Here is a 27,248-nt window from a genome sequence, read left to right as displayed (position 1 = left end):
GCTTGATGGACAGAAACCCAGAATCGTACGCCCATTGTGACTTCTCTACCATCATCTCTCTCTGGCTACATATCTCCTGTCCTCACTGAGGTCCTGCTAGCAGACGAGCAAAAACTATGTAGTTCCAGAATAACTTCTACTGAAGAACATAACTCGACAAAATAAGCACATATCGTCCAGGCAAAGGGTTGTTTAATGTTATGGTGTAATAGTTAGACACTGTGAGGCTAGTTTCTTTTAAGAGAATAAATTATTGTGATTGCAATGAGTTATGTGGCATATTTTCAGTCTGAAATAAGCTGTAGAATTAAAAAGGGAGTGCCACTCAATGGTGGAGTTCATTTTTTGTGTGCTTTCATACATGTTTCAATTTACCTCAACCCTATTAGTTGTTCTCCTTGGTATGGAGTCGGATAATAGTGTCCAGAAACCCCATCTTTCTGAACCCCAAAAATACACATTTTATACTCTTTTTTTGTGCTTAGTCGTTAACATTGTTTTCCAACTTAAAATAAATCGGATGTTAGAAAGAGACTCCCATTCATCTACTGCAGTATGCAGTTATATGATAAATGAACAGCGTTCTTCCAAGTTACACCAATAATTTGTAATACATGCTGGCAAATGTGCTGTGCACACTGTGCTGCTAGTCTTTGTGTTCTGTGCCACTCCAAATCTCTTTATTGCTGTTATTTTCAGAAGGCCTTGTTAAGCAGCATCAACATTAAAGTGCATAAATGAAATAAAAAGCAACCTCATGGAAGTAGATTCCAGCACTCAAGTCCCATATCAGGATGATGTATTGTGATCTAGCTCTATTTTCAGTGATGTAGAGTTTGTAGCTGCAGAGTTTTAATCCCAGTGGTTTGCATTGAATGTTCAACAATTACATAATTAAAGTCCTAATTAGGCCTCCATAATGGCTGTAAAGGCTGAGACACTCGTACATAGGCTGTGAAGCCTCCATAATGTAAACAAGAGAAAAAGATTGAAATTAATAATATGAAAACAACACCTGCTATTTAATAATCAGTGATTATTATTATAGTGTCTATTTATCCATTATGACCTTTAGCCATAGTGGCAAAAGTGGTTTAATTCGTACGCATATACTTTGACATGTGTGATACTAAATTAAAACAAGAATCAGGTAACATTTACATTTAACTGTAAAATGAGACTTTTCTATTCCAAAATGTACTATTGACTAATAATAATAATATGTTATAATGTTATAATAATAATAATATAATAATATAATTATAGTTATAATAATAATAACATAATAATACTCCGGTACCGTTTAACTCAGTATATAGTGCTCTCTAAATTTAGTGGCCTGCTCCTTTGACGTACATGCGATAGACGTCACAGCCACAGACCATTGCGCCCCTGCAGGCTATATGATGGAATAGCTGGAGGGTGGGGGGAGCTTGGGCAGGTGCGTCAGAGAGAGAGAACAGATTTTCTTCAAAGTAAAAGCATGTCCTATGTAAATCATATCTTCGGCCTTTAGTTTATTCTGGAAAGTCCAACCGGAAACTGAAGACGAGTTGTGAACTCGCGGCAAACCAGCGACGAGGGGGAGGGGCTAAAGCACCAGAGAAGAAGAAGAAGAAGAAGGAGACTCCTGCTGCGGTGTCAAAGCCAAGTACAACAGCATCGTATGAAAAGGAAAAATAACGAATATTTTCAGCCACCTGAAGAAGTGTGGTGAGTTTATACATCCTCGTTATACCTTCATGTGTTGTTTTTACTCTGTGGACGAAGCTTTCCCTGCAGAAGTTAAAGTTATGAACTTGACCATGAGATGTACATGCAGTGTTAATGTACAAGTAAGCCCTCTACTGTAAGATGTTATCAGTAAAACAACCTCTGCTCTCAAACCAGGAAGTCTTTGAGCCTTTTCATCAAGCAGATCATTGTGAAGGGTTATATTTGTAAATCTAAAAGTGGTTGAGAAACTAACATTTATAAAAGAAAAAGGATGCTAACAACTCATTCTCCTCCTGACCTAGCTTCCTTTGTGAATATGTTGAATGATTATTTTTATTATTATTCAGGGTTTGGGATGTTATGTGCTAGTTTTTGACATTTGGATGAACTGGTTAACCAATTATGCTGCTTAACAATCACAGAATAATTGTTTATAAAATAATAATAATATTTAGTAGAAGCTTAAAACATTTACACAAATAATTCTTCACATTTGTAAAATGTGCTTTTCGCTTTTTTTTTTTTTTACTGCAGCATCATAATTAGGAAAATAATAGTTAGGTTTAAAATAAGCATTTGAAATATTCTTGTACTTTTATTTCTCACTGTAAATGTCTTTGCCAGTACCCTCTTTCCCTTTTGTCTCCATATTTTGTGTATAATAATGTATCTTTTTTTCAAACTAGGGGAGATGCAGACCTCCTCTTACCAGTGACCAGAGTTTAACACTTAGACCGTATAAGTCAGGACTCAGATCAGACCAATCATGGCCGCTCGACCCCAAAAACCTGTAGCTACTGCAGATGGCTCAACAGAGGCCAAACGGACTGACCTCAGGGCCAACGAGAAGAAGTGCTGTGAGTGGACTGTTTTCTCCTTTGAATGCCCGGACTGATACATTGAAGTGTACTTTTCTTTTTCTTTTTTTTTTTTTTTAACTCTGTTCACCTTAACTCTGACATTGTTTAAATGCAGTAACTATGTGCTGTGATTGGTTCCTTTCTTAACATCTGTTACTCATGTGTGCATAAGTAAAGAAAGATGTAAATGTAACTGCAGACGCTGACTCGTCACTTCCTGCTTTGACCCCGTCAGTATGGCATGTTTACAGGTGCAGATGTATTTGTAGCTAAGGATACAACAGGCTTAGTTATTCTATAATGAGCAAGGTTAACATCCAGCCTGTAAAAACATCACTGAGCTTCGACTAATTTTAATCAGCAGTACGACTTTAAGGAGTCTTTTATAAGGCACTTGTTAGGTCATGAAAAGATTCTATCAAAATGTGTCCTGCACACAAAACCTTTCCTGTCTGCTGCTTCTTAAACTTGATGACATCTGTCCATAGAATCTCAAGTCAAGTCTGGGCCTGCCAGCTCTTAGATCTAAATGGCTTTCATGGACACTGAAAGAAAGAAAAAGGAAAGGAAAACAAATCTGTTGGAGTTTTTCCATTTCATTTCCCAGCTAACACAGCTACAGTTGATTAGTGGACTGGGTTGATGAGCTATCTGACCCTGGAAAATATTAACCAGAAGTCAAGAGATGAGAATGGTATGAAGGAAATGTTTAATGAAACTTCAGCCTGCTGGGTCCACATTTACTGCAGTGTGACATTTGTTTTATAACCCAGCCTCTCTTTGCTGCCCTTTCGTTACACACTGGACGTTCGAGGGGGAATCTTTTGACTTAATAAAATGAAAATATGTGTTTGTCATGAATAGTTTTGCATGCTACTAACGTTTCTGTTTGTGTGTATGTGTGACGTGTGCATGTTTTTTTTTTTCATGGGGGGTGTGTGTGTGTGTGTGCAATCTGCAGCATGGGCCTCCTATATGACCAATTCCCCAACTGTGATAGTGATGATTGGGTTGCCTGCTAGGGGGAAAACCTACATGTCCAAGAAGCTGACCCGCTACCTCAACTGGATCGGAGTGCCGACTCAAGGTCAGCACTGACACCATACATGTTTGACTTTCTCTCATAGTGTCAGATTGGATTTGTCCACCACAGGAAATGCAAATCAACCAGCAGGAGAAGACTGAATCATTTCCTCAGAGCGCCCTGTGAAAAGTCAGTGGTAGTAAAAATGAATGAGAGGATAGTGTTCATTGTGGAAGAGAAACACAGGTGTGAAAAATAGTATCATGACGCATCGTGTAGAGAGATAATTTGACTTTTCTTTGCTTAAGGCTATGCTGTGTTAATGTCATTGTATTTACGTCAACACCCCTCATTTAGTGGCTCTGTTTCTAGTTTATGCCCTTATGGCTTCACCTCAGTAAAATGCAGAACCAGAAGAACTGGTTTTGCAGAAGTCAGATGTAGGTCACTGGCCTGAATGATGTTTGCATGTGTTTCACTGACTGTCTCCTCCTCTCGTAGTGTTTAACCTCGGAGTTTATAGGAGAGAAGCAGTGAAGTCGTACAAGTCCTACGACTTCTTCAGACATGACAACAAAGAAGCCATGGAGATCAGAAAGTGAGTGAAGAGATTGAACGTTGTTATCAATCTGTGTAGGTGTAATAGCTTCCCATACGTACTTTAGCCTTCTGCAGCTAGCCATGCAAATGCATCGTTTTGGATGAACAAAAAGAGCTTCTACTATTACTGCAGTGATGTTTTGTCCTGAAGATACATTTCAAGGCCTTCTCTAACAGATATTCACTCCTTGTTCTCCACAGGCAGTGTGCTCTGGTGGCACTGCAGGATGTCAAGGTCTATCTGAATGAAGAAGGAGGCCAGATTGCTGTAAGGCCACAAACAAACTGAGCCATGCACACAAATAATGCCTGCAGTATATTACCAAACAACTCACAGATAGTGTCCCTATTGGCAAAGCAATACATCCAGGTGTATGCACAAGCAGACGCTCTCTAACAAGAGTTCAGAGTTCTATGTTTAGAGCATAAGATAGGGCGACATCTTCTAGTTTGCCCAATAACCTTTTTTTTTATAAGAGGATAGTGGGCTCTGCTTTGTTTTTGGCACAGTGTTAATTTAAACTTTAATCCCTCAGTCAGTGAAGGAGAGAAGCAGAGTGCACTTTTAAAGCACAGATAGTTGCTGCTGTTTGTTTGCTCAGCCAAAGGAAAATCCCATCTCTGCTCATTGTTATTGTGGACAAACTGAAACCTGCTTTACGCTCTGTGCCTCATTTCAATGGATTCTTAACAATGACAAATATGCGTCATGTAAACTCATGCTGGCCTCTTTTTTTTGTACAAGCTTTGTGTATAAATGGTCCTCTGATGCCCCCCAGAGGAATGATATGAAAACAGCATCAGGATGGTTTACCCCTGTGTTAAAAAGGCAGGGTTGGTAATTTTCAAAAACTAGCATGATTTTGAAAGTAGAATCCTCTCTGTTCTCCGTAGTAACTCACCCCGTCCCCTCTGTGCTCCCTAAAAAGCTGCACCCCAAAAGCTCCACTTATATGCACCAGCGTCATCAGTCCAGAAGCTCATGCTGTGAGTGTGGTTCTCGTGCATGCATGGGGTTAGAGAGGCTTGATTGGTCAAATAAAACACAGTCGAGTTCCGACACGTGTTTACGTGTTTTTACGTGTTTACAACTGCTACAGATGACAGATTATTTTTTTTTCGTTTCTTTTTCAGAGCATATTTATTAATTACTCAGGATTAATTAATTAGTCAGGACATAAAGACAATTTCAACCGAAATCTGGAGAACGTGACGTACCCTGCCTTTAAATAAATACCCTCCTCCGATCAAAAGTCGGATACATTGACGTTCTGTTTCAAATATTTAAAAAAAAAAAGCTATAAAACAAATTGATAACAAAATGCTCAGGTTTATGGTCCTGTATTGTTTACAGCTACACAAATACACCACAGCGGGACTGAAAGTGCTTGATTAGGAAATGTTGATTGGCTGATTACAGGGCAGAGCTCATTACCTCCCAACATCAGGTGCTGAATGAATCCTGGAGGTTTAACTCCCATTCTGTTGTGTGTCACTCTTTTAACTTCATGTTGTCTTTGATGTGTGAATAGAGTTTATTGAATATATCCCGTGATGTGTGTGTCAGGTTTTTGATGCCACTAACACCACCAGAGAGAGGAGGGAACTCATCCTTAACTTTGCCAAAGATAATTCTTACAAGGTCTGTGAAACATTTCTGATTTACCAGTTTCAGTTCAGACACTTTAATGCGTCGTTCACATTATTCATGAGAAACCTCTCTCGTTAGGTGTTCTTTGTTGAGTCCGTTTGTGACGATCCTGAGGTCATCGCAACGAACATTCTGGTAAATTAATTTTTGCTTTTAATCACAATTATTAGATCTGTTAAGTCTGAAAAAACCAAACCCTGTTAAAATCCTGAACTCGTCTCTGATCATTTGTCTTTCACGCAGGATGTGAAGGTGTCGAGCCCAGATTACCCCGAGCGGGACAGAGAAAGTGTCATGGAGGATTTTCTGAAGAGAATAGAGTGTTATAAAGTGACATACCAACCTTTAGATCCGGATGAACATGACAAGTAAGAGTTCGATTTTTTTTTTCTGGAGATGGCAATTTGTCACTTTTTTTTTAAAGTGATACTTTGGGAAATATTTGCCTTTATTGGATTGGACAGCTGAAGAGAGACAGGAAATGTTTGGAGGAGAGCGTGGGAGATGCAGCAAAAGGCTGAGGCTGGACTCGAACCCACAGCCTCTGCGGCGAGGACTATAGCCTCTGTACATGGGGCACTCGTCATGACCGCTGAACTGTCACACTGTCACATGACCATGAGTCATTTAGGTGGATGATTTTGATGATCATTTGCAGTAAACCTAATCAATGTTTTGGAGCTGCTAAGATTGAATACTTAGTTTAGAATCTTTGTTTGTTGGGAGGAGGGAAAGTTGTTGATCTCTTCGAACCTTCTCTGAGATTCTGAAAGACGTCAGAGGTAGGATAGCAGGAAATTGAGATTACATTGAAAGTAGTCTAAATATCCTTCAGCGTCTCCAAGTGTGTTTGTGTTTGACTCGGTGTCTGTTTACAGGAACCTGTCCTTCATCCAGGTCATCAATGTGGGTCGTAGTTTCTTGGTCAACAGGGTGCAGGATTACATCCAGAGTAAAATAGTCTACTATCTCATGAACATCCACGTCCACTCCCACTCCATATACCTCTGTCGCCACGGAGAGAGCCATCACAACATGGAGGCCCGCATCGGGGGAGACTCCGAACTGTCAGAGAGAGGGAAACAGGTGCTTTAAGAAAAACAGCCTGCTCTTACATTTCTAGATTAGAAAAAAAAAAATAATTTCAGCATGTCTCAAAATTCTTAAAGGATTCTCTTGACTTCTGTTGGGGGAAAAAATGATGATAATAATATATATATATATTTTTTGTTATTGATTTGAAAAAAAGAAATACATTTTAATCTGCTCACTCCCTTCATTTTAGTCGATGCACTAAATGTATCTGTCATTAAAGGCAACTATTTTCCAAAATCCTGTAATATAAGAATATTTACAGAACAACTGAACAAGCTTTCACACGTTAATTATTTAGCATAATAATGACATCAACACAAAAAGCTGAAGTGTCGAAATCAAGTGAACTGGTGTCAAAATGCTCTTATAAAGTCCTGTTGCTAAAACTCAACAAATGCTGGGGCCTTTAAGGGACCTTACTGACCTGCTCTGCTCTTAACTTTCTTCAACATGTCGTCACGTTCAGTTTGCGGCAGCTCTGAAGGGTTTCGTGCAGGAGCACCGTCTGTCCGACCTGAAAGTTTGGACGAGCCAGCTGAGACGCACCATCCAGACAGCCGAGGAGCTCGGAGTCCCCTACGAGCAGTGGAAGATCCTCAATGAAATCGATGCTGTATGTCGTCTGGTGAATCACTGAAGTTACAGACACGCACACACAAGCAGGGCTTTGATTTTTGATTTGTTTTTAGCTTTTTATTATTTATCTTGTTTTCCACTAAACAGAGAACAGAATCTGAGACAAAATCAGTGATGCAAAATAACAACAACAAAAAGCAACAAAAGCCAGATACAAAACATATTGCATACCTAGACAGTGCTGCCTGCTTTCAGTAACTGTTAGTTGTACGGTATTTGAGCTTTGTGTCTTTTTTTTTTTGACTGTGTTTCAGGGAGTGTGTGAAGATATGACGTATGAGATGATTGAGGAAACGTACCCAGAAGAGTTTGCCATGAGGGACCAGGACAAGTATCACTACCGCTACCCTGGAGGAGAGGTAGAGCGTCCCCACTTTGTCACTGATGTGTTTCTGATTCAGCCGGCAGTCTGATAAGTAGCTATATAGCTTTTCTTCTGCTTTTCTAGGAACTTACTGGAAAATGATGACCTATGAAAAAAAAAAAGGATTTGAACAGAAGAAAAAAAAACAGCAGCTCTGTATCCTTCCCTTTCTCTAGTCCTACCAGGACCTGGTTCAGCGGCTGGAGCCAGTAATCATGGAGCTGGAGCGGCAGGGAAACGTCCTGGTCATCTGTCATCAGGCTGTCATGCGGTGCCTGCTCGCCTATTTCCTGGACAAGAGTGCTGGTAACATGCACAACAGAAACACAGCACATATCTTCATGAACTCATGCACAAATACAGACGCTGCTATAAAATGCAAATATTGGGTTTTTTTTGTTTGTTTTATGCAGATGAAACGTGGTTCATTTAAAGCTCTGATATATTCTAAGCTCATGTCACAGGACTGGACGAAGCTTTAGGTGTGTCGCTTGGTTTCAAGGCTTAAATCACCCACCAGGTTTGACCCCCTAATTTGTAGGCTGCTGTAAAGACCAGTCTTTAAAAAGAATCTCTAAAAGCCTGAGAGCTGAGAGAAGTTGAGATATTCCTGTGATTCATCATGTTTTAATCCCATATAAGGAAATAGTAGTACAAAGTAGAAATAACAGAACCACAAGGGGGCAACAAAGTTGACCAGAAACACAATTGCTTTAATAAGCGGTACAACAGTGCATGGTTATCATGACAGCAACATAACTGTCATTTGGCTCAAAGTTTAGAGGAATCTTCATTTAAAAACATGACAGCAATAAGTGTTAATATGAGTCTAAAAGATTTAACCATTCAGATTTACAAATTCTGCTGCTGAAGAAGTTTCTTCTACTTCTTGGATTAAATGCTCCTAAAATGTAAAAGATAAAGTATACTTTATATACTGTATAAACAGCAGTCACACGGCTGAATTGTGTACAGCTACATGTCTTCATCTTCCTCAGTGCGTTGATTTATTTATTTGGAACCCTGTGAGATTCAGCTCATGATTCAAAATGATTCCAATTGTTAAGGACAAGACATAAAGCTTACACACTGTACAACTACAGTTACTACCAATAACATTTGACATGCATTAGTCTATTAGACTTGGTTTTAATTCCTCATTTCTCTGCAGGTAGTTTTTTTTTTCCTTCTTCAGTATTTTGTTGTCGAATATCATTGGAGGAAGGGATGGTTATCAGAATCAGATACCACTTAGCTCGTAGCTGCAGTCCAAAACACACACTGACTTCAGAAACAATTAAATGATGTCTCGCTTGTCTTAAGTCCAAGATGATTCTAGTAAGCGGGCTGGGGCTGGGATTCGTGGTCACTAGGGCCGTTTAAAAGTGCTGTGACTTCTTATTGTTCTTCGTCATTGTTACATTTAGCTACTGTTTGAAAAGTATTGATTTAGCAGCGGTACCATTAAAAAAAAAAAACGGAATGAAGATACTCAACCCTGATTATTGAGTTGAGCACTCAATGATTTTAGTTTGAGTGCCTAAAAAGGCATGTTTGGATTTAAACAGAAAACGTGTTGAGAATTTACAAAGACATGATGTGGGTGGATAGCGTGGAAAATGTGGTTCAAAAACACATCCATAATTAAGTTTGGGCAGAGGCTAAGTGTCGCCAGGCAGCAGAGGAAGTGGTCACAGCGTCGGTTTAAAGCCAAAACAACCAATGTGGGTGCAGCTCTGACTGGCAATCTATCCCACTACCATCCACCCGAACGTGACGAGACAGAACAACAGCACAGGAAGTCTGAAGCTTTCTTGTCACTGTTTTTTTTTTTTTGGCACAGATGATCTGCCGTATTTGAAGTGTCCCCTGCACACCGTCCTCAAACTCACCCCTGTGGCTTATGGTAAGTCACTTCACTGTCATACTCAAGAAACAGACTTTCCTTTTGTTTGCATTGTGACCGACTCTCTCCCGCCTCCCTCCTTCAGGCTGTAAAGTGGACATGTTTGACCTGCAGGTGGAGGCTGTCAACACTCACAGGGACAGACCCTTAGTAAGCTCCTGACCTTTTTATGAAGTTCTGTCCAAAACATGTGGTGTCATTTGTCTCATCTTGTCCCTGTCCACTCAACTCAGTCCAGTCCGTGATTACACAAGCTGCTCTGATGTTTGTGATTCAGCTTTCAGGAACAACATATCCAGTCCCCCTTAACAGTCCAGACACCAGATGCAGCAAACTCAATGTAGGTTCAAGATCTGTGCACATACAGAGAGACGTTCTCACTCTTCTTGTTGTATAGATATTTATAGACCTGTTTATTCTGTGGTTTGTTTTATGGCTCTCATTTTGTGACAAAGCCAGACTTTTTTGAACGGGGTGGCCCAACTGCAGGACTGACTAATGCACGGGTGGCCTGAAGTTTTACACACACAAACTTGAAGGACATTTATTATTAACCCCTTAACACCTGAATTTGTTTCCAAGTGTTAATACTAAAAACTTTTTTTACATGTGTTTCTGCTTTCAAGTAGATGCTAAATTAAGTTGAGAAAGTTAATTTGACAATCGCACTTAAGATAGATATTACATAAAAATAGCACATCAGACTGATGGTGTTCGGACTGGTCCTATGACCAGGTTGCAAAAGGTTCCTAGGTATGTACTGAAAGTGCATCAACCGGCAGTGGAGGAAAACGGACGTTATTTTGGCTGCATTCGGAGCGGAAGCGGTTTGATGCAAATTTGTGAAAGTAGGCGTCAAGGCGTTACAAAACTTTAATTTCCTCTAATTATATTTATTTTACCTCCTAACAAGTTATGAATCGATTTAAAATCCCAGAAAACAAGAATGTCATGGTTTTTTTCCCCACCTCGAGGACACAGTCTGTTAGCGATGAAACATCAGAGACACAGACAGACATACAAGGAACCATGTTTTCTAGCAGACAGTTAGACGAGATGGTTCTTTTTGATATGACTCTGATGTCTGCACATTAATCTGTCGGTTTGAGCTGAGTATTAAAACTGAATAAAGGAGGAAACAGCTTGCCTGGCTCTTTCAAAGTAAAAGGTAATTTTACCAGCAAAGTGCATTTGTTACTTCTGACAGAGAGGTCCAGACTCTTCGACCGTGGTTGGCCAACTGGGACACTTTACTTATGCAGAGGTGGGATGAAGTTCAAGGAATGAAAATTCATACTAATCGACGAGTTTCAAATTAAGAGAACGTTCTTAAAACAGTCCAAATTGAGCACATTGTATTTGAACAGTCGGCAGGTAAACAGTAGGGTAAATAGGTTTGTGGAGTGTCGCTAACGTCAGCACTCTCTCTGTCCTCCCTGCAGGTTCACATTCCTGTGTTGAATGATGTGGTTATTATTATATGGTAACTCAGACCAGCCCCTTGGATCCACTCCTGCTGACAGAGACTTAAACGCTACAAGGATGAAATAAAAAAATGTAAAGGAAAAAAAGAAAGTGAAAGAATTACCGATCAATTTAAGAATGTAAAGGAATTTTTTTTTAAAAAGCGTTTGTTGGATTCTGTAGCTTTCCAGCTTCCTGTATCTGGAAGCAGCCCTGATCACAAGGAGCTGAAAGACACTGCTCTGAAGAACTGAAGGGCGAGCAGGAAGAGTGGTTATAATCTGTAGGTGTTTAACTGTGACTCTATTCACATTCAGTATTTGAGTCTTTATTGAGAAAGAAATATTGATTATAGGAACCTTTAATGTTCATGAGTGATATTGTGCCTTTTCTCTTTATTCCTCATCATCCAGCTGCGTTTGTGGTTGTCCTGTTTGTGCTGATTCGTGGTGAGGGTTGAAATAAAGAGTCCTAGACAGAGTGGGCGTTATCATATAAACACATTAACTGACAAAGCTCTTGTTTAATGGGGTGAGAAATATCCTGTCTGCGGAGACCGACACAGCAACAACTTTGATTTTTTTTTTTCCTGCTGTTTTTCCTCCATGGTTGTTTTCCTTCAGGGGCTTCAGACCCACGTTAACAGAGGTTTCATTAGTATGACCCTTTAATGTGCCCACCTTGTCTGTTCTGTTCTTCACACACCAGAATAAAGTCAGAGCAGACGCTGTGCCTCCAGCTTTCCTCCGGCGCAACAGCTTCACTCCGCTGTCCAGTGAAGACCAGATCAAACGACCCCGACTCTACAGCGTGGGCAACCCTCAGCCGGCCCGTACATCCCAGGCCCCCAATTTACCCAACATGCAAGTTTCAGAGGCATCTGAGCAAAGCGAGGTCAGTGCTGTTTGTGATGAGGTTTAATGAAGTCTAAGAATAAGGAAAGAGTAAAGATAGTTTACATCAGTTAGTTATCATGGTTTAAAAAAAAAACCCAAAACAAACAAAAAATCAAGGGGCCAAATAAAGTCTGTCAATAAAATTCTGTGAATTCATATTAGCATGTTTATGTGAAATCAACAACAGAAAGTACAAATAATACAGATAAACAAAATGCTGTATTCTTTTTTCCTTTCACCACAAACCAGTTGTCTCTTTTAACATTTGTACCCTGTAGCCCTGTCCTTTACAGTTAGCCAGCTAGCTAGCAAAGCTAAAAGCAATAATAAAACTACTCTTGACTTCTTTGTTGGTTGTGGTGCTCCAGAGGTCTCAGCCCTGATACAAACATCCCATTAGTCGTTTCATATTTTCCACATTTGTTATGTCAGTGTTAGAATAAAGTGACCTTTACAAACCTCTTGGACATGAGAGGATAAATCTTATCCAGTGTTTGAGTTGGGGTCCACCTATATTTAATTGACTTCACTTCAAAGTCTGGAAAGAAACTGGGAGGGAGTGTTGACTTCTGGCTGGTGAGCTCAGATTTTAATATTAGCTCCAGTGCAGCCAGTGCCAGTCAAAACAAACGCCTCAGTCCTCTCTTGGTTCCGTGTTTTTCGCGGACGCCTCTGACTTCCCCTCTCTTCCTTTTTTACACCCTGCAGGACTCGGTGAACGGTTTCAGGGCAGCAGACACAGACGACTGTGTTTGTATTTAAAGAAGAAATAAAAAAGGTACTTTTTTTTTTTTCTTTTTCTCAAAAGTTTCTGTACGCTCAACCTCAAACATCTCACTCCTGTGTTTTTCTGATTTATTTCAGGCTGCTGATGCATCACCAGATGTGAGGACCAGCATTTAAACCCCAACCGTCTTCAACCAATACAATATTTGCATATGTATTTTCCACCACATCTGTGTAACCATATCTAAAATACCACTTTGTTTGTGTTTTGAAAGGTTACGTGTTGTAAGCGGGTGTTTGCACCGACAAACATGAGCTCGATGTCTTTGCACAGTAGCCTAAAAATCCAGCCTCAGGTCCAGCAGATCTAATGCAAAGAGAAAAGCCATCTTGTAGCTCCTCCTAGCACACTCCTCAAACTGTAGTCTGATGTCAGATGATGCTGTATTAGATAGAAGGTGTTGATTGTGAACTGCATACCTCATTGGAAGCCATCGCCTTTAAGGAAGCACAATCTTTTAGTTTTATTTTTTTTTGCTCAGATTCTTTTTGACTTATTTAAACATTCACCAGTGAAATCCACCCCTCCTGTGCAGACTTAACACGTGGAAATAATTGTATTTTTCAGCATTATATTACATATATATTACATATTTAATGTGTAAGCTACAAATAGTTTTTTTCAGTGTCAGGACGCAAGCGTTAAAATAAGGAAACGTTTTGTTTAGCCTTAAAAAGTGGAGCAGCTACTGTGATACTGTTTTTCATTTCCTGCATCTTCTACCTGTCACTTAAAGAACAGCTCTGATTTATTCAGTTTCATATTATATGAATATTGAGATATTCATATAAAGTGGAGATGGACACGTTCAAACTTACAAGAGCTGATGCATTTGTTTAAGTACGGTACTCAAGTATTCAAATAGAGAGTAAACTACAGTATGTGCTTCTGATTTACCAAACGAGCTGTATGATAAGTGCTACTTCCTTCCACATGGCTTCTATCAGGTGTAAATTAAGCATTTGGAAACGTGCCTTTATTCAAAGCATTGCAAAGCTGGTACTTAAAAATGTTTAAGCCTGCACATCTGATGCAAAAGAATGTTTCACATGTAATGAAAGTTTGTCAAAGTCTTGGATGTTTTGAAGATGCTTTAATGTAAGTGTACGAGGTGTTACATTTATGATGTAATGAATTGATTTGACTTTGTATGACCTTGATAAAGCGGTCAATATCGAGTGTGGTGATACTGAGAGTATCTGTCCTCTTTGTTAAACTTCTTGTCCTGATAAAGTTAGACGCAGTAATGTTAAAAAAAAAAACGTCAGTGAAATCTCAGAGCCTGTTCTACCCAACATCTGATATCTTCAGCGAGAACATCACGCTCTCCAAAGAAGATAAGCTGGTAATCGTTCCATTCTGTTTGTAATGACAATAAAGTGCTAATCTATCTAATCTCACACTAACAGACATGTTTGATGCACACATTATAGCATAATAAAGTGTGTAATGTGGTGTTCTTAATCAGAATGTGTTTTACTGGCTCTATGCCCAGCTATAGTGAATTAATTTGAGTGTTGTTTTTATGTGATTTAGTGTTTTGAGTTAACAGTAAGTCGTGAATCACCACGGAAACAGCAGGAAAATAATCAGCCTTGTTGTTCAAGATTTGAATCAGTTAGCTGCTTGATGCCTGGACTGGTCCTTGAATGATTAAAAGCTGTTTAACACAAACACTTTCAGAAGATAACCTCAGAACTTGAGCAAGTCTTTCTTAAGGTTCAGTTCACAGCGACTATTCTTACACAAGGCGACTGTAGCACAATTCTCCATCAGTGTTCAGAGGGGATGCGATAAGTAAACTTCACACCAATAGAAAAAGACTAAGTACCACAGGTGGAGTAGAAACTGTTGTAAATATACATCGCCTTGTTTAGTTTACTTCTCATGTAAATGAAGCAGGCGAATGAGAAGCTCTGCACTGTGGTTTTGACTTAAAGAAAATATCTGACTGTTGGTTGCACCACCTCTGCTGTCATGCACAATCACAGTGAAGACATTGGTATTCCTACCCTGCGGTCACCCAGGCTTTCAACTACATGGCAGCAAATCTGCACACTCCCATGACAGCTTCTGCGGCCTTATTCAGTTGATAAACACATGATGGAGCACATTCCACCAACTCAAGATTCCCTGCTGCGGCACTTGTCCACCAGTCTGGGATCTGTGTGACATCTGAACTGGCCGAGCAGCCGACACCCAGTCAAGAAGGATGGGGATGGACACTGAATGAAGACAGTCAGGTCTGGCTTCCTGTGTGGATTATTCTATTGAGAGATTCAAGTGTGGTTATAAAAGTGCCAGTGGCTGTGGTGCAAGGTGCTCTACACACTAACTCTTTTTTTTTTTTTTTTTTTTGCTTGTAATGTGTTTCTGATATACAGAGAATTTGAAACTCGTTTTATGATGAGATGCACTTTTGCTGTGAAGATTTTTGGATATTTTACTGCTTCTGAATGTTTTTAGGACACAGGAATTGCACGTGTGCAATTGTACATGTTATCCATTTTTTGGCCTATAACCAATCTGAAAATGATGTAAATACATTTCCAAAATTAACATATTGATTCAAAATAAATATAACATACTCATTGTTGGTGTCCCCATTCTTCTCAAATCTGGTTCTAAACCGCCTGACTATTAGTGCCCAGTAGAATAATCTTCTGGTCCTAATCCTATCAAACTTTGAGCGTAATATTCGAGAAGAAAACGTTTGCTGTTTAACTGCTTTCAAATCTATTGAAATTCTTTTTTCTGTTTAAACAATATGAGTGATACCCAAAGTCTCCCTTCCATCTTTAGGAAAACTTAAAATGTAAACAGCAGTCTACATTACATGAGCAACGTGTTGAATTGCTCATGTATATCGGCCTATGTGTGAAAGTGTGTTTGTATGCGTTTATGTATGTAAGTATGTTGTCCTGTGCACACACACACACACACACACACACACACACACACACACACACAAACACACATTAATAACTCGTGTTAATTTGTTTTGCCTGTGTACTCGGCCATGTGTGCTGTGTTGGTGTAATCTCAATCAGCTGCTCTCAGCTCAGTGCCTCCTCTTCCTCCTCCTCCTCCTCCTATAAATGGCTTCATGAGATCCTCTTGCCTGTGAGGAGAAGTTTACGCACAGAGATGACAAACATGAACACCGTGGGGAGCATTCTGCTTTTGTTCTTTGTTGTTATTGCTTCAGGTAAGACAATGAAAGAAAAGATTATCCACGTTTCTCAGATGTTGATCGTTTAAAAGTATAACAGACGGCTGTTTACCCTGTTCAACAAAAAAGCTCAAGTACCAAAGAAATGTTCTGCACCTTTGGAGTACCCACACACCCGACTGGACCAGAAGGACAGCAGCAGACTGACGTTCAGCCACAAGATGAAGGTTTACTATCGCTGTGCAGAGGATTTCACTCCGTCCAGAGGCGTCCCCATTGTTCAGTGTGTCGATGGATCATGGACCAAACTGACTCTGAAGTGTGAAAGTAAGTACTGGACTTTTTTTTTTAACTGTCACGTTCAGCTATGAAATGGCAAGACAGCTGTTTTGCTTTGTATCCTAACAGTTCGCTGGTATGTGATTAAGTTAGATTTGAAAGAACAGTGCCACCTAGTGGACATGTGTGGAAACCGCGGGAAATGCCTACAAAGATGATTTAGTGTAGAAAATGACACAATATTGAATTATTTCTGTAGCTTTTAAAATCTTATTTATTTGCATTAACTCCAACAAAAACACATAAATACAAACAGATACAAATGTTGATACTTCTGTCTTCACAAGAGTAAAAAAAGACACAACAGTCAGATAGTATTGATAATAAATGGTAACTCCAGAGTCTCCAGATGACTATTTGGTCATTGTTACTGTCTCAGATGTCTGAAAACAGGGAACCTTTATCCTCATTTGTGTCTGATACATCATATTTCTGTTAAATTTGATTTTGTCTTCATATAAGTTGATTGCTCTTATTTAGGGGTAAGTCAATGAAATGGATTATCTGACTTTTTTCCAAACTCAAACTACAGAACACAAACAAGTTTAGCTTTATGTCCCTTTATTCTGATCAAATGCATAGCTTGATCTGACAACTCTGAACCTGAGCTGTAGACGAGGAGACTATTCCCTTATTGGATTTACACAAACTCTTATCAGAAAGACCTGTCTACTGTCCGCTCATACACTAGCTCATCTGTAACACCATAGGACAAGGAATATTCAAATGTGAGTCTTCTAGCGGAGAAGGATCTTTACATTCATTTTAGTTAACATGTTTTTTAAAAAAGAAAAAAAAAGACCAGCCCCCTTGAAATATGACTAAGATAAATGAGCTGCAGGTTAGTGTATGTAATGCGTTAAATCTGGTAAAGTAAAGGTTTTTATTCCCAATGGGTAAAACAAATATCACTCTTGAAAGCTGCTCTGACTCTAAATCTGTATCTGCTTTCTATCAGAGAGATCATGTGGTAACGCCGGGGATCTTCCCAATGGACACTTTAACTACGAGGGGAATTCAGTCGTCGGGGAGAGAGTTTATGCAGTTTGCAACGAGGGGTGAGTTAACACCTGAAAGAAACAAACTCCGTGAGAAAGGCTTTTTAACTGTGCAGTTCATCTGTGTCCACAGCTACACCCTGAAAGGACTCGGCTACATGACATGCAAGAAGTCTGGCTGGACTGGAGGATTCCCGTCCTGTGAAGGTGGGCAACAATACAATCAGAGCGTGATTCATTCATTAATCCTGACACAGCTTGTCGGCTGCATTCAGAGGTGATCGTAGGCGGCTGGTGTTGCATTAAGAACGTGTCTGAATGTGTCGTCATTTAATTCTTTTATTTATTCAAACATATTTTCCAAGTTGTGAAATTATCACATCGTAAGATTTAAAAGTAAACGGGTGAGATATTTTGGATAACTGATACATAAGTCACCCAGAGTAAAACCAACCAATCAGCAAATTGTTTTCCATGCTCTGCATCTTTGTGAGTTTCAGTGTCACAATACAGCCAGGCTTCTGTACTGTCTCCCTACGCACAGAGGCCTGGTCCCATCTTCTACATTAAAAATGCATTTCATAGGAACACAATTTCCTAGCTTTGGATCAATAAAGTCCATCAATCTATGAGCGACACAGGTTGCCTGGTGGTGCAGTGGTTGCTTCGCAGCAAGGAGGTTCCTGGTTCGAATCCCAGTTGGACAGGACCCTTTTGTGTGTAGTTTGAGTATTGTCCCTGTGCGTGTGTAGGTTCTCTCTGGGTACTCCGTCAAAGACATGCTGGTTAGGTTATTTGATAACTCTAAATTTCCTGTAGGAGTGAATGTGAGTGTCTCCCCCTATAGGTCAGCCCTGTGATTGAGTGGCAAACAGCCCAGGGTGTACTTAGCTTTTTGCCCAATGACGGCTGGGATCAGCTCCAGCATCCCAGGACCCTGAGCGGGAAAAGCATATCGATATACAATAGATAATGACTCAATGAGGGATACAGCCTCAAATAAGTAAATAATATCCAGATTGACTCCTGAAGATATGACATAGAATCACTATAGAGTCTAAAAACAACACAGCATTAAAATAATGTCACACGTCTGTGGGTGAAAGTCAGTTATTTGAGTAAATGTTTGTTTCAAAGTCTAACCAGCTAGTTACCTGTGATTGACTTGTCCTCAGAGGGAGAGGCCACATGCTCCATCCCCGCAGTGGCAAACTCTGTGAGCAGCAGTGGAAATGTTTCTGTGTACCATCTGGGAGAAAATGTAATCTTCACATGCAGCCGGGGTTTCGAGCTGGATGGAGCTCAGAGGATCACCTGTGGTCCTGGAGGCCAGTGGCAGCCTGAGCCCCCCCGATGTCTGCCGTCACCTGATAAACCTCACTTACCTGAAAAAGAAGGTGTGTAACTCCAAAGCAGAATATACCGTTTCATGATAAACTGGCTTAATCATGTTTAGTCGAAGATTTGAAAATAAAAAATGTTTTTCTTCTTTTCTTTTTTTTTTTTTACTGTCCTTTAAATCTATCCAGCAGGTGGATGTGGTGTACCGATAACCAATCAGAACTCTCACGCAAACCTTGCTGACAAATACATCACAATGACATCTTTCTCCTCTGGTGACAAGGTGTTATACGTGTGTGATGTTGGATATACTCCAGCTGGTGGAAGCAGATATCGCAGGTGCAGCGAGGGGAAGTGGTCGCCTCTGAGACTCGCATGTGAACGTAAATACTTTTTATTTACCTTTACAGTTCCTTTATAGAACGCTAATTTGATTTTAGCATTGCAATGTATTATTTGCATTTGTTGCTACCTGACAGACAGCTTTTTGATTTAAAATCAAACACTGAGTACATCCTTTTCACTTTAATCTTTGTCAAGGAAAGCCGTAAATACAAGAAATTAAAAATCAATGATCTCTGTAAGCTGCATTACTAATAATACCAATACCATTGGAAATCACTGAATATGCACACAGAAAATAATGTCAAATAGCTTCGTAATAACTGCTGCTTTATCCTCCTGAAGGAAAGTCCTGTGGCTCTGCAGGAGAGATTCTATTTGGACAGTTTATATACACAGGAATTCAGTTTGGAGACACTGCTACAGCTGTGTGTGATGAGGGGTAAGGCAGACTCATTCTGCACGTTATTACTCCAGCTTAATTGATTTTTCACTCTTCCTCTCTGATAACGCGACTGTTTTCCACTATAGGTACGTTCTTGTGGGACGAGCACACAGGACCTGCATGAGCAGGGGCTGGGATGGACGTGTTCCAGTCTGTCAAGGTGCAATGCGTTGCTTCATTTTTAATCATTTGTAGATTAAATTCTATGTCTTTCTAATCTGAGCTACATGTGTGTGTTTTTGCAGCTGCGGAATGTGACGCCCCCCCACAAGTGAAAAACGCAGACTTGATCGGCCCCATGGAGCCACCCTACAAATACAGGGGAGTGATCATCTACCAGTGTCGGGTGGGGGTCCTTATCGGAAAAAGGGAGCTCTGGTGCACCGAGGATGGGACGTGGAGTCATCCTCCTCCGACATGCAAAGGTTCTAAAAGCAGACGGTGACACCGGATAGTGTGATTCTGAATCTTTATACACATTGTAAACGTGTATACAAATAAAAACGGAGCTCTTTTTTTCCGAACAGAGATAACATGTCCACGTCCGAATGTGCCATACGCTTCCTGGACAAAGGCGCATAAGGAGGTGCATCAGCCAAGGGACACTTTATCCATTGAGTGTAACCGTGGTTACGTCATGAGAGGTCCAAACAGTGTCACGTGCGGTATTGATGGACGATGGTTGCCCGCCCTTCCTCAATGTACTCGCAAATGTAAGTATTTGTTGCATGAGTTGCCTGATATTGTTTTATTTGTGTTCTCCTTTTAAAATCGATGATTTCTACCTTTTAATTTCAGATGGTCAAAAACACCGCAGGGGCTAATGTGGTAGCTGAGAGGAAAAACTAGCATATTCATTTCCAGCTGGTTACCAGTTTGCACTCAGTGAGCGGAGGATGATTGAAAAGTTAATAGAAGCTACACAACGTCAGCCTTCTGCGAGAAATGATTCTACTTTGTACAACCTTTTTATAATGCACCATGTTCTATATATCTAAGACCTGTATAAAGTCATTGCACAGACATTAAAGTATGCCTCAAATGGAGCTGAAGCACAGTATGTTTATTTCCATGAAGTGTTTTTGGGCAGTAACAAGTACACACTTGTTTTGATCACCTCTGTACACGGTTTAATTTTCTTACAGGCAATAATGTTATGTGTATCATCTCTAGAGACTAAACGGTGAATGAGCATTTCATGAAACAGACAAGCTACAAGAAAATAAGAAAAAAAAACAAAAAAAACAATTCCATTCATTTAAAAAGACAATACAAAAATCCAGACATTTTTTTTTTTTTTACATGAGCAATAACAATTCAAGTGCAAATATCATTATCAACTCTATGATACATCATAGCAAACTCGTTAACAACAACAACAAACAGGTTGCAGGACAGAAGCTGATTCTGGTCGGGGGGGAGGGGGGGGGGGGGCGGGGGGATGCTCCCTGTTTGCATGAATATATATAGAATTAGATGTACTTAAAACTGTGACGGAAGTTAATGAAATGTATAAAGAGGAATTTGAATCTAGAATACATTCTTTGTGGTTTGGCCCAGCATCGCCCACATGCATAAAACAGGGTCAGATCCCCTTTTGGTGTCCTCCTTTAGTCTCGATTTTTAAAACACTGTTTGGTACACAGTCATAAGTGTATCTAATCACCTTTTTTATTTTAATGAGTGTGTGGGGGAAAGAGAAATAGCCCCTCATAAATGTAATTAAATATCAGAGGATAGAAGTTTTGGGAGGATATACAGGTGAAGGGGGCGGGATTGTATTAATAAAAACATGGGGGCGGGGTTGAAAATGACAAACAGAGCAGAGTAATGGGAAATCCTTTTTTATATTCTTGCTGAGAGTATTTCTGTGGAGACTCAGCAAAGGCACCATGCACATCCAAGAAGTAGTGTGGTTTTTCCTTTCCCTCTCTACTGTGCTGTGATGACATGTTGCCTTAAAGTTTTATGTCAAACTTTAGAAAGTCTTTCTCTGGCAAAAAAAAAACAAAAAACAAAACCCAAGTAACCGCAGATCAGATCTTTTTTTAAGGGACAACCAAAAACTTTGCTTAGTCACAATTTTTTTTTTTTAACCTAACTTAACTATTCCAGTGTTTCATATCACCAACCATGTACTGGATTCAGGTTCAAATAAGAGTCAGTTTTGTGTCCTTTTTGTTTCCTTAACCAATCATAACAGTAGTTTGAGTTAGTCCCAACTCTCAGGGGGAAAATAATCAAGCATGCACCACACAACAACCTGTTGTAAAGCTGCAACATCTGCAGTTACATTTGACCTTTTCTCTGATTGAGTACACAAGATGCCACTTGTTGATTGGTTAGCTTTAAATGTGCATACAGGTAGATTTAGCAATCTGTACAACAGAACCATGCTAGCTGTTTCCAGTCTTTCTGTTACGCTTCCTATCTCACAGCCATGGCAAAGTCTTTACCTTCTAGAAGTAATAGTGATATTGATCTTATTTAGCTGAAGGCGTGAAATGAAATGTGCATATTTCATTTAAAACTATTCCTTTTAACTGTAACTTTCAGATCCCCAGATTTTTAAATCTTCTTCCTACATTCCAAGCACTCAATTTGTGTGACTTTGTTTTTTGACAGACTTGTTTCCCCTCTGAATGAGAGAAGGACCTCATGCTCAGTACGACTGTTAAGACTTTGAGCCGTGAGTCCCATGTATGTTGCAAGCTTTGTTGTGGGTCATCCTGGGGTGTAACCAAAACTAAGGTGTGTATACTACTTAGGATGACGTGTTCTTAATTTAGTGCACAAAGCAAAGTGAACCGCCCTCCCAGGCGGTCTTTGGAAGAGCTGTCTTTATTGGGACAGTAAGAAAAAAAATACAAATAAATGTGAGTGGGGTGTTTTTTAAGAGGGCATTGGGTCTGGTGTCGGGTGTTGGGATTGAGACGGGTGAGACATAAAGGGGTTTTCTGTTTGGTGGGGGTCCTGCTCAAGAAAAATAGGATCAAAAATTCAACCCTCGTCTAATTTATTTTCATTATTTACAAGATTGAAATAAAAAAAAAAGAAGAAGATAAAACTGGACGTCCACAGACAGGTAATGTGAGATTATCAACTTACTGTGTTTAAGAACTGAAGTATTTCAGATGCTTCGAACCTAAAGACTATTAGTGTGTAGAGTACATCAGAAAGACAATGAGATTGAAACATTAAAGTGACCTTTTAAAAGAAGCAGCAAACATAATGTCCCTCAAAGACATTTCTCTCTCTCTCTCTCTCTCTCTCTCTCTCTCTCTCTTAGAGACATGTTCCACTAAACATCACATTATCTCATTTCTGTGGCTCCACAATTATTAGTTTCCATTCATCTCCCAAATGTCCTCTATGTTCCTGGAATGTTAAGCCATCTTTTTTTGTATTTGCTTTACGTTAGATTGGGGGAAAAAAAGAGCAAGCCACAGCTATTATCTGTATGTTGGAAAACGCTGGTACAGTCTAGACAGACGGAGCAAGACAAAGAGTAACTGTTTTAACAGTAAAACCCCTGGAAACGGCTCTAAGAGCTCAAATATAGTAAGGCTTTGACTGATGTGGATAGCAGCTGCGACATTAATCTAACAACTGCGCCTCCTCGAGGACAGCACACAAATGTAGAAGATGGGACCAGGGTTACACAACACTTACACAACACATACAGTCATTCGTAATGGTAGGAGTCAGGCTGAAACTCAGACTGCTCATTTAAACAAATGTAATAACAAGCTGCGTCAGGCCCAAACTCCACGCACAAAACACCACTCTTACCGCCTGACATGGGCGTTTCTTTTGTTTATTTTCTGTTGCGGTTTCATTGCACAAGGCGACAAAAACAAAACCCACTCACAAACTCTACATCCCTTCTAAGTGTTTGAGCCGCAGACCCGCACTGTATAGAAACTGACAACTGGCACATACAGTATGATTTTCAGTATTTCTCAGGCCTGCATAGTGTTTATTGTCGAAGCGTATGGAACTATAAAAGAGGGTAAACATGAATTTTATTTGAAGTCCTGCGAGAGTTTCAGGATGCAATCTGGAGGGTTGGCTGAGAGGGATGTCAGGGAAGGGAGGGGACACACACACACACACGCGCACACATGCACACGCACACACACACACACCTGGTGCTTCAACAGCAGCTGTGTGAGCTTTACTTGTATGGTCGCAGGAAGGCGGAGACTTTGCTGCTTATGAGACGAATGAAGGAGCGAGGAAGCATCTCGTTGGACTCCCGAGTGGTGTACTTAAAGTAGTTGTTTGGGTGAGCCAGCACGTCAAAAAGAGTCTTAATCAGTTTTTTATCCTGTCAAAAGAAAAAGAAAAACACGTTTGTAATTCACACTTTCTTCATTCTTACTAAAATGTTTGAGTTTGTTTGAAGCTTTAACACAACAACGGAAAACACATAAGCTAAAAAAACTACTTTTAATATTGGTTAAATGATAAATGGAGCTTTTCCAGTCTTCTGACTATTCAAAGCCGCAGGTCAAACCAACCATCCACATCCTGATGGTAGAGCCTGCTATCTATAAAGTGTCCATCAGTATTTACTAATCTCATTCATACACATTATTATTATGCACTCCTGATGAGGCATTGGTCGCAACTTGAGGTTAAGCGTAGTGCCCAATGCAATGTGGCTGCAGGAGCTGGGGATCAAACCCCCAACCCTCAGGTTGAAAGACGACAGACTCTACCAACTGAACCTCAGCCGCCTGACTTATTGCCAAACTAAATCAGGTGATCTTATTTACCGCCATTAAACAGAAGTAAAAAGAATCAAAATGGCTAACCTTTAGGATTTCCTGATGGTTTTCAGAGGCATAGAGTCTTCCATCTCTGACAATGTCCTCCACGAGCTGTTCATAGTCCTCTGTGAGATTAAAAAAAAAAAAAAAAAAAAAAAAGTAAAATGAGATCACTTCAGGAAGTGTTCTAAACACTGTGACAGACCAATAACCCATAAGGCCAATTTCAATTTATCATAGTGTCTAAATGAAGTGTCAGTCATCGAATGACTCAGACATACAGACTTGCACATTATCAAGTCTTTTAGAAGCACAGTGTAGAAGGATCAAAAGATTCAATAACACAGTTATTCCACCAGAGGGCACTGTGATGTCAACTTTCTATAAATTGTCACATCTCATTTTTCTGAACCTACATGATCTGAAATCTTCTGGTAGGTCTCTGAGAACTTCTAAAGTTAAATCAACTTCATCTTTTTTTAGATCTAGACTGAAATGACATTATTTTATTATTATTATAGTTTCTTCTTTTATTCTTTGCCCCCATATTAGTTTTTTTTCTCAGGTAAACGACTTCCTATTTAAGACATTTATCTCCGCAACAAATCATATTACGCATTCATCTTTTGACTGGCTTTTGAAAAGTGATTCAGAAATACAGCTACAAACTTTTGATTAGCTTTTATAAAAACAGCTAAAACTAAATGTATCCATAAATATAACAATATTTAAAACTGTATTGGCCTTGGCTTGGTTATGAGCATCACAAATGAAAAACCATTCCTGTCTGTCTTGTTGTAGTTAAGGAGGAACATGGATAACTACACAAATGAAAACAAAGGCTATTGGAATTGTTAGTTAACCATTTGTGAAGTGATGAAACATGTGTATTAAAACTCTAAGGGGATAGTGTACATTCGCAGAATTTGTCAGTTTACAAAAAAACATCTCATGGACAAAATGCTTCATGAAAAAAACCCAGCTGTTATAAATGAGCTACGTACCATCATAAGTGACATAGGGGATCTGAAAGCCCCTGGCACTGTTGGCTTCGTTGGACTTGAAGTTAATCCAGAGACGCCTGGAGCGAGCTGTGAAGGCGATGGGCCGCTCGTATGTCTGACACGTCTCGTAGGTGGTGATGGATGTAGCCGACCCTTACAGGGGCACAGAGAGGACAACGGTGACTAATCAGATAACCAGAGCAGGGTCGAGTGAGGGGCTTTTATTGAGCCTCTGAAAGTGCAAACACTTACAGTTCTTCCTCATAACCAGCACATCTCCACACTCATCCTCGGAGGGCAGGAAAATCTCTGGCACCACGATGAGGATTTTGCGCTTGCTCGGCGGGTTGATGTTCCAAATGCATTCCACATTAGCAGGGTAATTACCGGGATAGTTAGGTGACTCAATGTAACCCATGAATTCGCCCATCTCACCACCACATTGCCTGTCTAGACACACGCAAACAGAACGTATTAATTTAAACCTCACTGTAGCACGAATTCTCAAAGACCAAAACAATCATTTTCATTCTCACTCTTGCACTGCGAGACACTTGTGGCACCATCAAAGTCAGTCGTAGTGTTCCCCGGGCAGGTGATGCAGTAGTTCTGTCTGAACTCTGTCTGATAGGTCCCCACAGGGCAGCGGATACACCGGTGCACTGTGGTGTTGTAGTAATGACCTGGAGAACACTGAACTGTGGGTAGAAATCAAGACACCCGTTAAGTCGGGAATGTTGTTTGTCGAGTATGCGTTTCATTCTTATGAGTATAAAGAGAGCAACAAGCTGACCTTTGACTTCACAATCATGGAAGGAGCTGGCACCTTCCCTCTTTGTGCCCAGTCCTCCCCCACAGGGGAAGCACAGGGTCCGTCCAGAATCTGGCTGGTAGGTACCCTGAGGGCACGGCTGGCAAGGTTTGAAGCCATCATTGGAGAAGTAACCTGTTGGACACTGACCTGGAAATCATTTTAAAAAACATGAAGACGGAGTTTAATGAGGATTTCAGCCTCAGAGAATATTCCCTGTTAGGTACTGTATGCTGTATAGTGTCCCTCCTGTCCTATTGTGCACTGCATACATTTTTACGTAGCTTTCCCTGGCTTTTTAACCTACCTGCACAGAAGGAGATGTTCCGTGCTCCAACAGGCCCGTGGCCGTCAGTGCCGGGACAGAGGTCGCAGGCCAGCTGCCCCTCCTTCTCCTGGAAAGTTCCCGGCGGACACTGAATGCATCGCTCCTGCTCGCCATGGTAGTACGACCCGGACACGCATCTGACTAAGAGAATATCCAACACATTCATTGGTCAGAGATGAAGCATTTCTTACAAAAAAAAAACCTTAATGGATAGAAATCGTTCAGTCTGAAGTAATCGAGAACAACTCAAACTAATATGAATTTAAAGTTAAAACAATTAACTTAATAAACATCTAGACGTGTTGCTGATTATGACATCAGCACATGGCTGTGCAAAGACATAACTGAATCTACTATTGTCCTTTTAGTTTTAATATTTAGTTCATGTGGACATCCCAGAAAAGTAAAGCATCATGGTCCAAGTCGAGGTCGAGCTCTCCGGTCTTACCACATCGGCCACTGTCCCTCTCCCAGCCCGGCCCACAGTTCTCAAGGTTGGGAGCAGCTTGGGGAAGTTTTTGAGCCACCTCGTATTCTAACCCAGCGACCCGGATCAGGAAGCGCTCCTGGTTGATGGACTTCTTCAAAGCCTTGATGTACGTCTTCACCTGCTTCTCCATGCGCTGTCTCAGGCAGCTGAGATTACAACTGCCTAAATGTGGGTGGGAAAAAAAAAAACATACCGCCTTTAAAT

At 40.3% G+C, this 27,248-nt stretch overlaps 3 protein-coding genes across 7 annotated transcripts in view; 2 read left to right on the top strand and 1 right to left on the bottom strand.

Annotated features, from left to right (window-relative positions):
* The first annotated feature begins 1,586 nt into the window (after positions 1-1,586).
* pfkfb2a (6-phosphofructo-2-kinase/fructose-2,6-biphosphatase 2a) lies at positions 1,587-14,463 on the top strand. Of its 2 annotated transcripts, XM_079360645.1 has the most exons (19): positions 1,587-1,713; positions 2,403-2,573; positions 3,538-3,663; positions 4,102-4,198; positions 4,402-4,468; positions 5,768-5,842; positions 5,930-5,986; positions 6,095-6,219; positions 6,730-6,937; positions 7,413-7,559; positions 7,837-7,941; positions 8,123-8,252; positions 9,790-9,852; positions 9,938-10,002; positions 10,130-10,192; positions 12,025-12,210; positions 12,921-12,990; positions 13,077-13,097; positions 13,214-14,463. In XM_079360645.1, the coding sequence occupies exons 2-17, from the start codon at positions 2,483-2,485 to the stop codon at positions 12,972-12,974; spliced, it is 1,659 nt and encodes a 552-aa protein (XP_079216771.1). In that variant the 5' UTR covers positions 1,587-1,713; positions 2,403-2,482; the 3' UTR covers positions 12,975-12,990; positions 13,077-13,097; positions 13,214-14,463. The 2 variants fall into 2 exon arrangements, with proteins under 2 accessions (XP_079216771.1, XP_079216772.1); XM_079360646.1 differs by lacking the exon at positions 10,130-10,192 and having other exon boundaries at positions 1,588-1,713; positions 13,077-14,463.
* A 1,611-nt stretch (positions 14,464-16,074) lies between these two features.
* On the top strand, positions 16,075-20,682 carry LOC306833370 (complement receptor type 1). Of its 2 annotated transcripts, none has more exons than XM_079358603.1 (11): positions 16,075-16,207; positions 16,301-16,498; positions 17,469-17,568; positions 17,642-17,715; positions 18,684-18,905; positions 19,041-19,232; positions 19,537-19,633; positions 19,723-19,796; positions 19,882-20,061; positions 20,164-20,349; positions 20,435-20,682. In XM_079358603.1, the coding sequence occupies exons 1-11, from the start codon at positions 16,147-16,149 to the stop codon at positions 20,458-20,460; spliced, it is 1,410 nt and encodes a 469-aa protein (XP_079214729.1). In that variant the 5' UTR covers positions 16,075-16,146; the 3' UTR covers positions 20,461-20,682. The 2 variants fall into 2 exon arrangements, with proteins under 2 accessions (XP_079214729.1, XP_079214728.1); XM_079358602.1 differs by having other exon boundaries at positions 19,038-19,232.
* The window catches only part of scube3 (signal peptide, CUB domain, EGF-like 3), a 75,380-nt gene continuing 68,793 nt past the window's right edge, over positions 20,662-27,248 (bottom strand). For all 3 annotated transcript variants that reach the window (XM_079358599.1, XM_079358598.1, XM_079358600.1), the window contains 8 exons: positions 27,003-27,206; positions 26,534-26,695; positions 26,209-26,376; positions 25,952-26,113; positions 25,668-25,865; positions 25,416-25,568; positions 24,457-24,536; positions 20,662-23,966 (listed from right to left, as the gene is read on the bottom strand). In XM_079358599.1, coding sequence (XP_079214725.1) covers positions 23,814-23,966; positions 24,457-24,536; positions 25,416-25,568; positions 25,668-25,865; positions 25,952-26,113; positions 26,209-26,376; positions 26,534-26,695; positions 27,003-27,206 — 1,280 coding nt within the window. In that variant the 3' untranslated portion in view covers positions 20,662-23,813. The remainder of the gene's footprint in view (positions 23,967-24,456; positions 24,537-25,415; positions 25,569-25,667; positions 25,866-25,951; positions 26,114-26,208; positions 26,377-26,533; positions 26,696-27,002; positions 27,207-27,248) is intronic.

The sequence above is a fragment of the Symphodus melops genome (assembly GCF_947650265.1).
Source record: "Symphodus melops genome assembly, chromosome: 13".
Lineage (NCBI taxonomy): Eukaryota > Metazoa > Chordata > Actinopteri > Labriformes > Labridae > Symphodus > Symphodus melops.
Note: the sequence above shows the minus strand (reverse complement) of the source record. Positions and strands in the feature narration are given on the sequence as shown.

Coding starts and splice junctions, on each gene's coding strand:
- pfkfb2a (XM_079360645.1), top strand. CDS start 2,483: ATGGCCGCTCGACCCCAAAAACCTGTAGCTACTGCAGATGGCTCAACA. Junction 2,574..3,537: donor GGCCAACGAGAAGAAGTGCT/GTGAGTGGACTG, acceptor TGCAATCTGCAG/CATGGGCCTCCTATATGACC. Junction 5,987..6,094: donor TCATCGCAACGAACATTCTG/GTAAATTAATTT, acceptor TCTTTCACGCAG/GATGTGAAGGTGTCGAGCCC.
- LOC306833370 (XM_079358602.1), top strand. CDS start 16,147: ATGACAAACATGAACACCGTGGGGAGCATTCTGCTTTTGTTCTTTGTT. Junction 19,634..19,722: donor ACAGCTGTGTGTGATGAGGG/GTAAGGCAGACT, acceptor TTTCCACTATAG/GTACGTTCTTGTGGGACGAG. Junction 20,062..20,163: donor TCCTCCTCCGACATGCAAAG/GTTCTAAAAGCA, acceptor TTTTCCGAACAG/AGATAACATGTCCACGTCCG.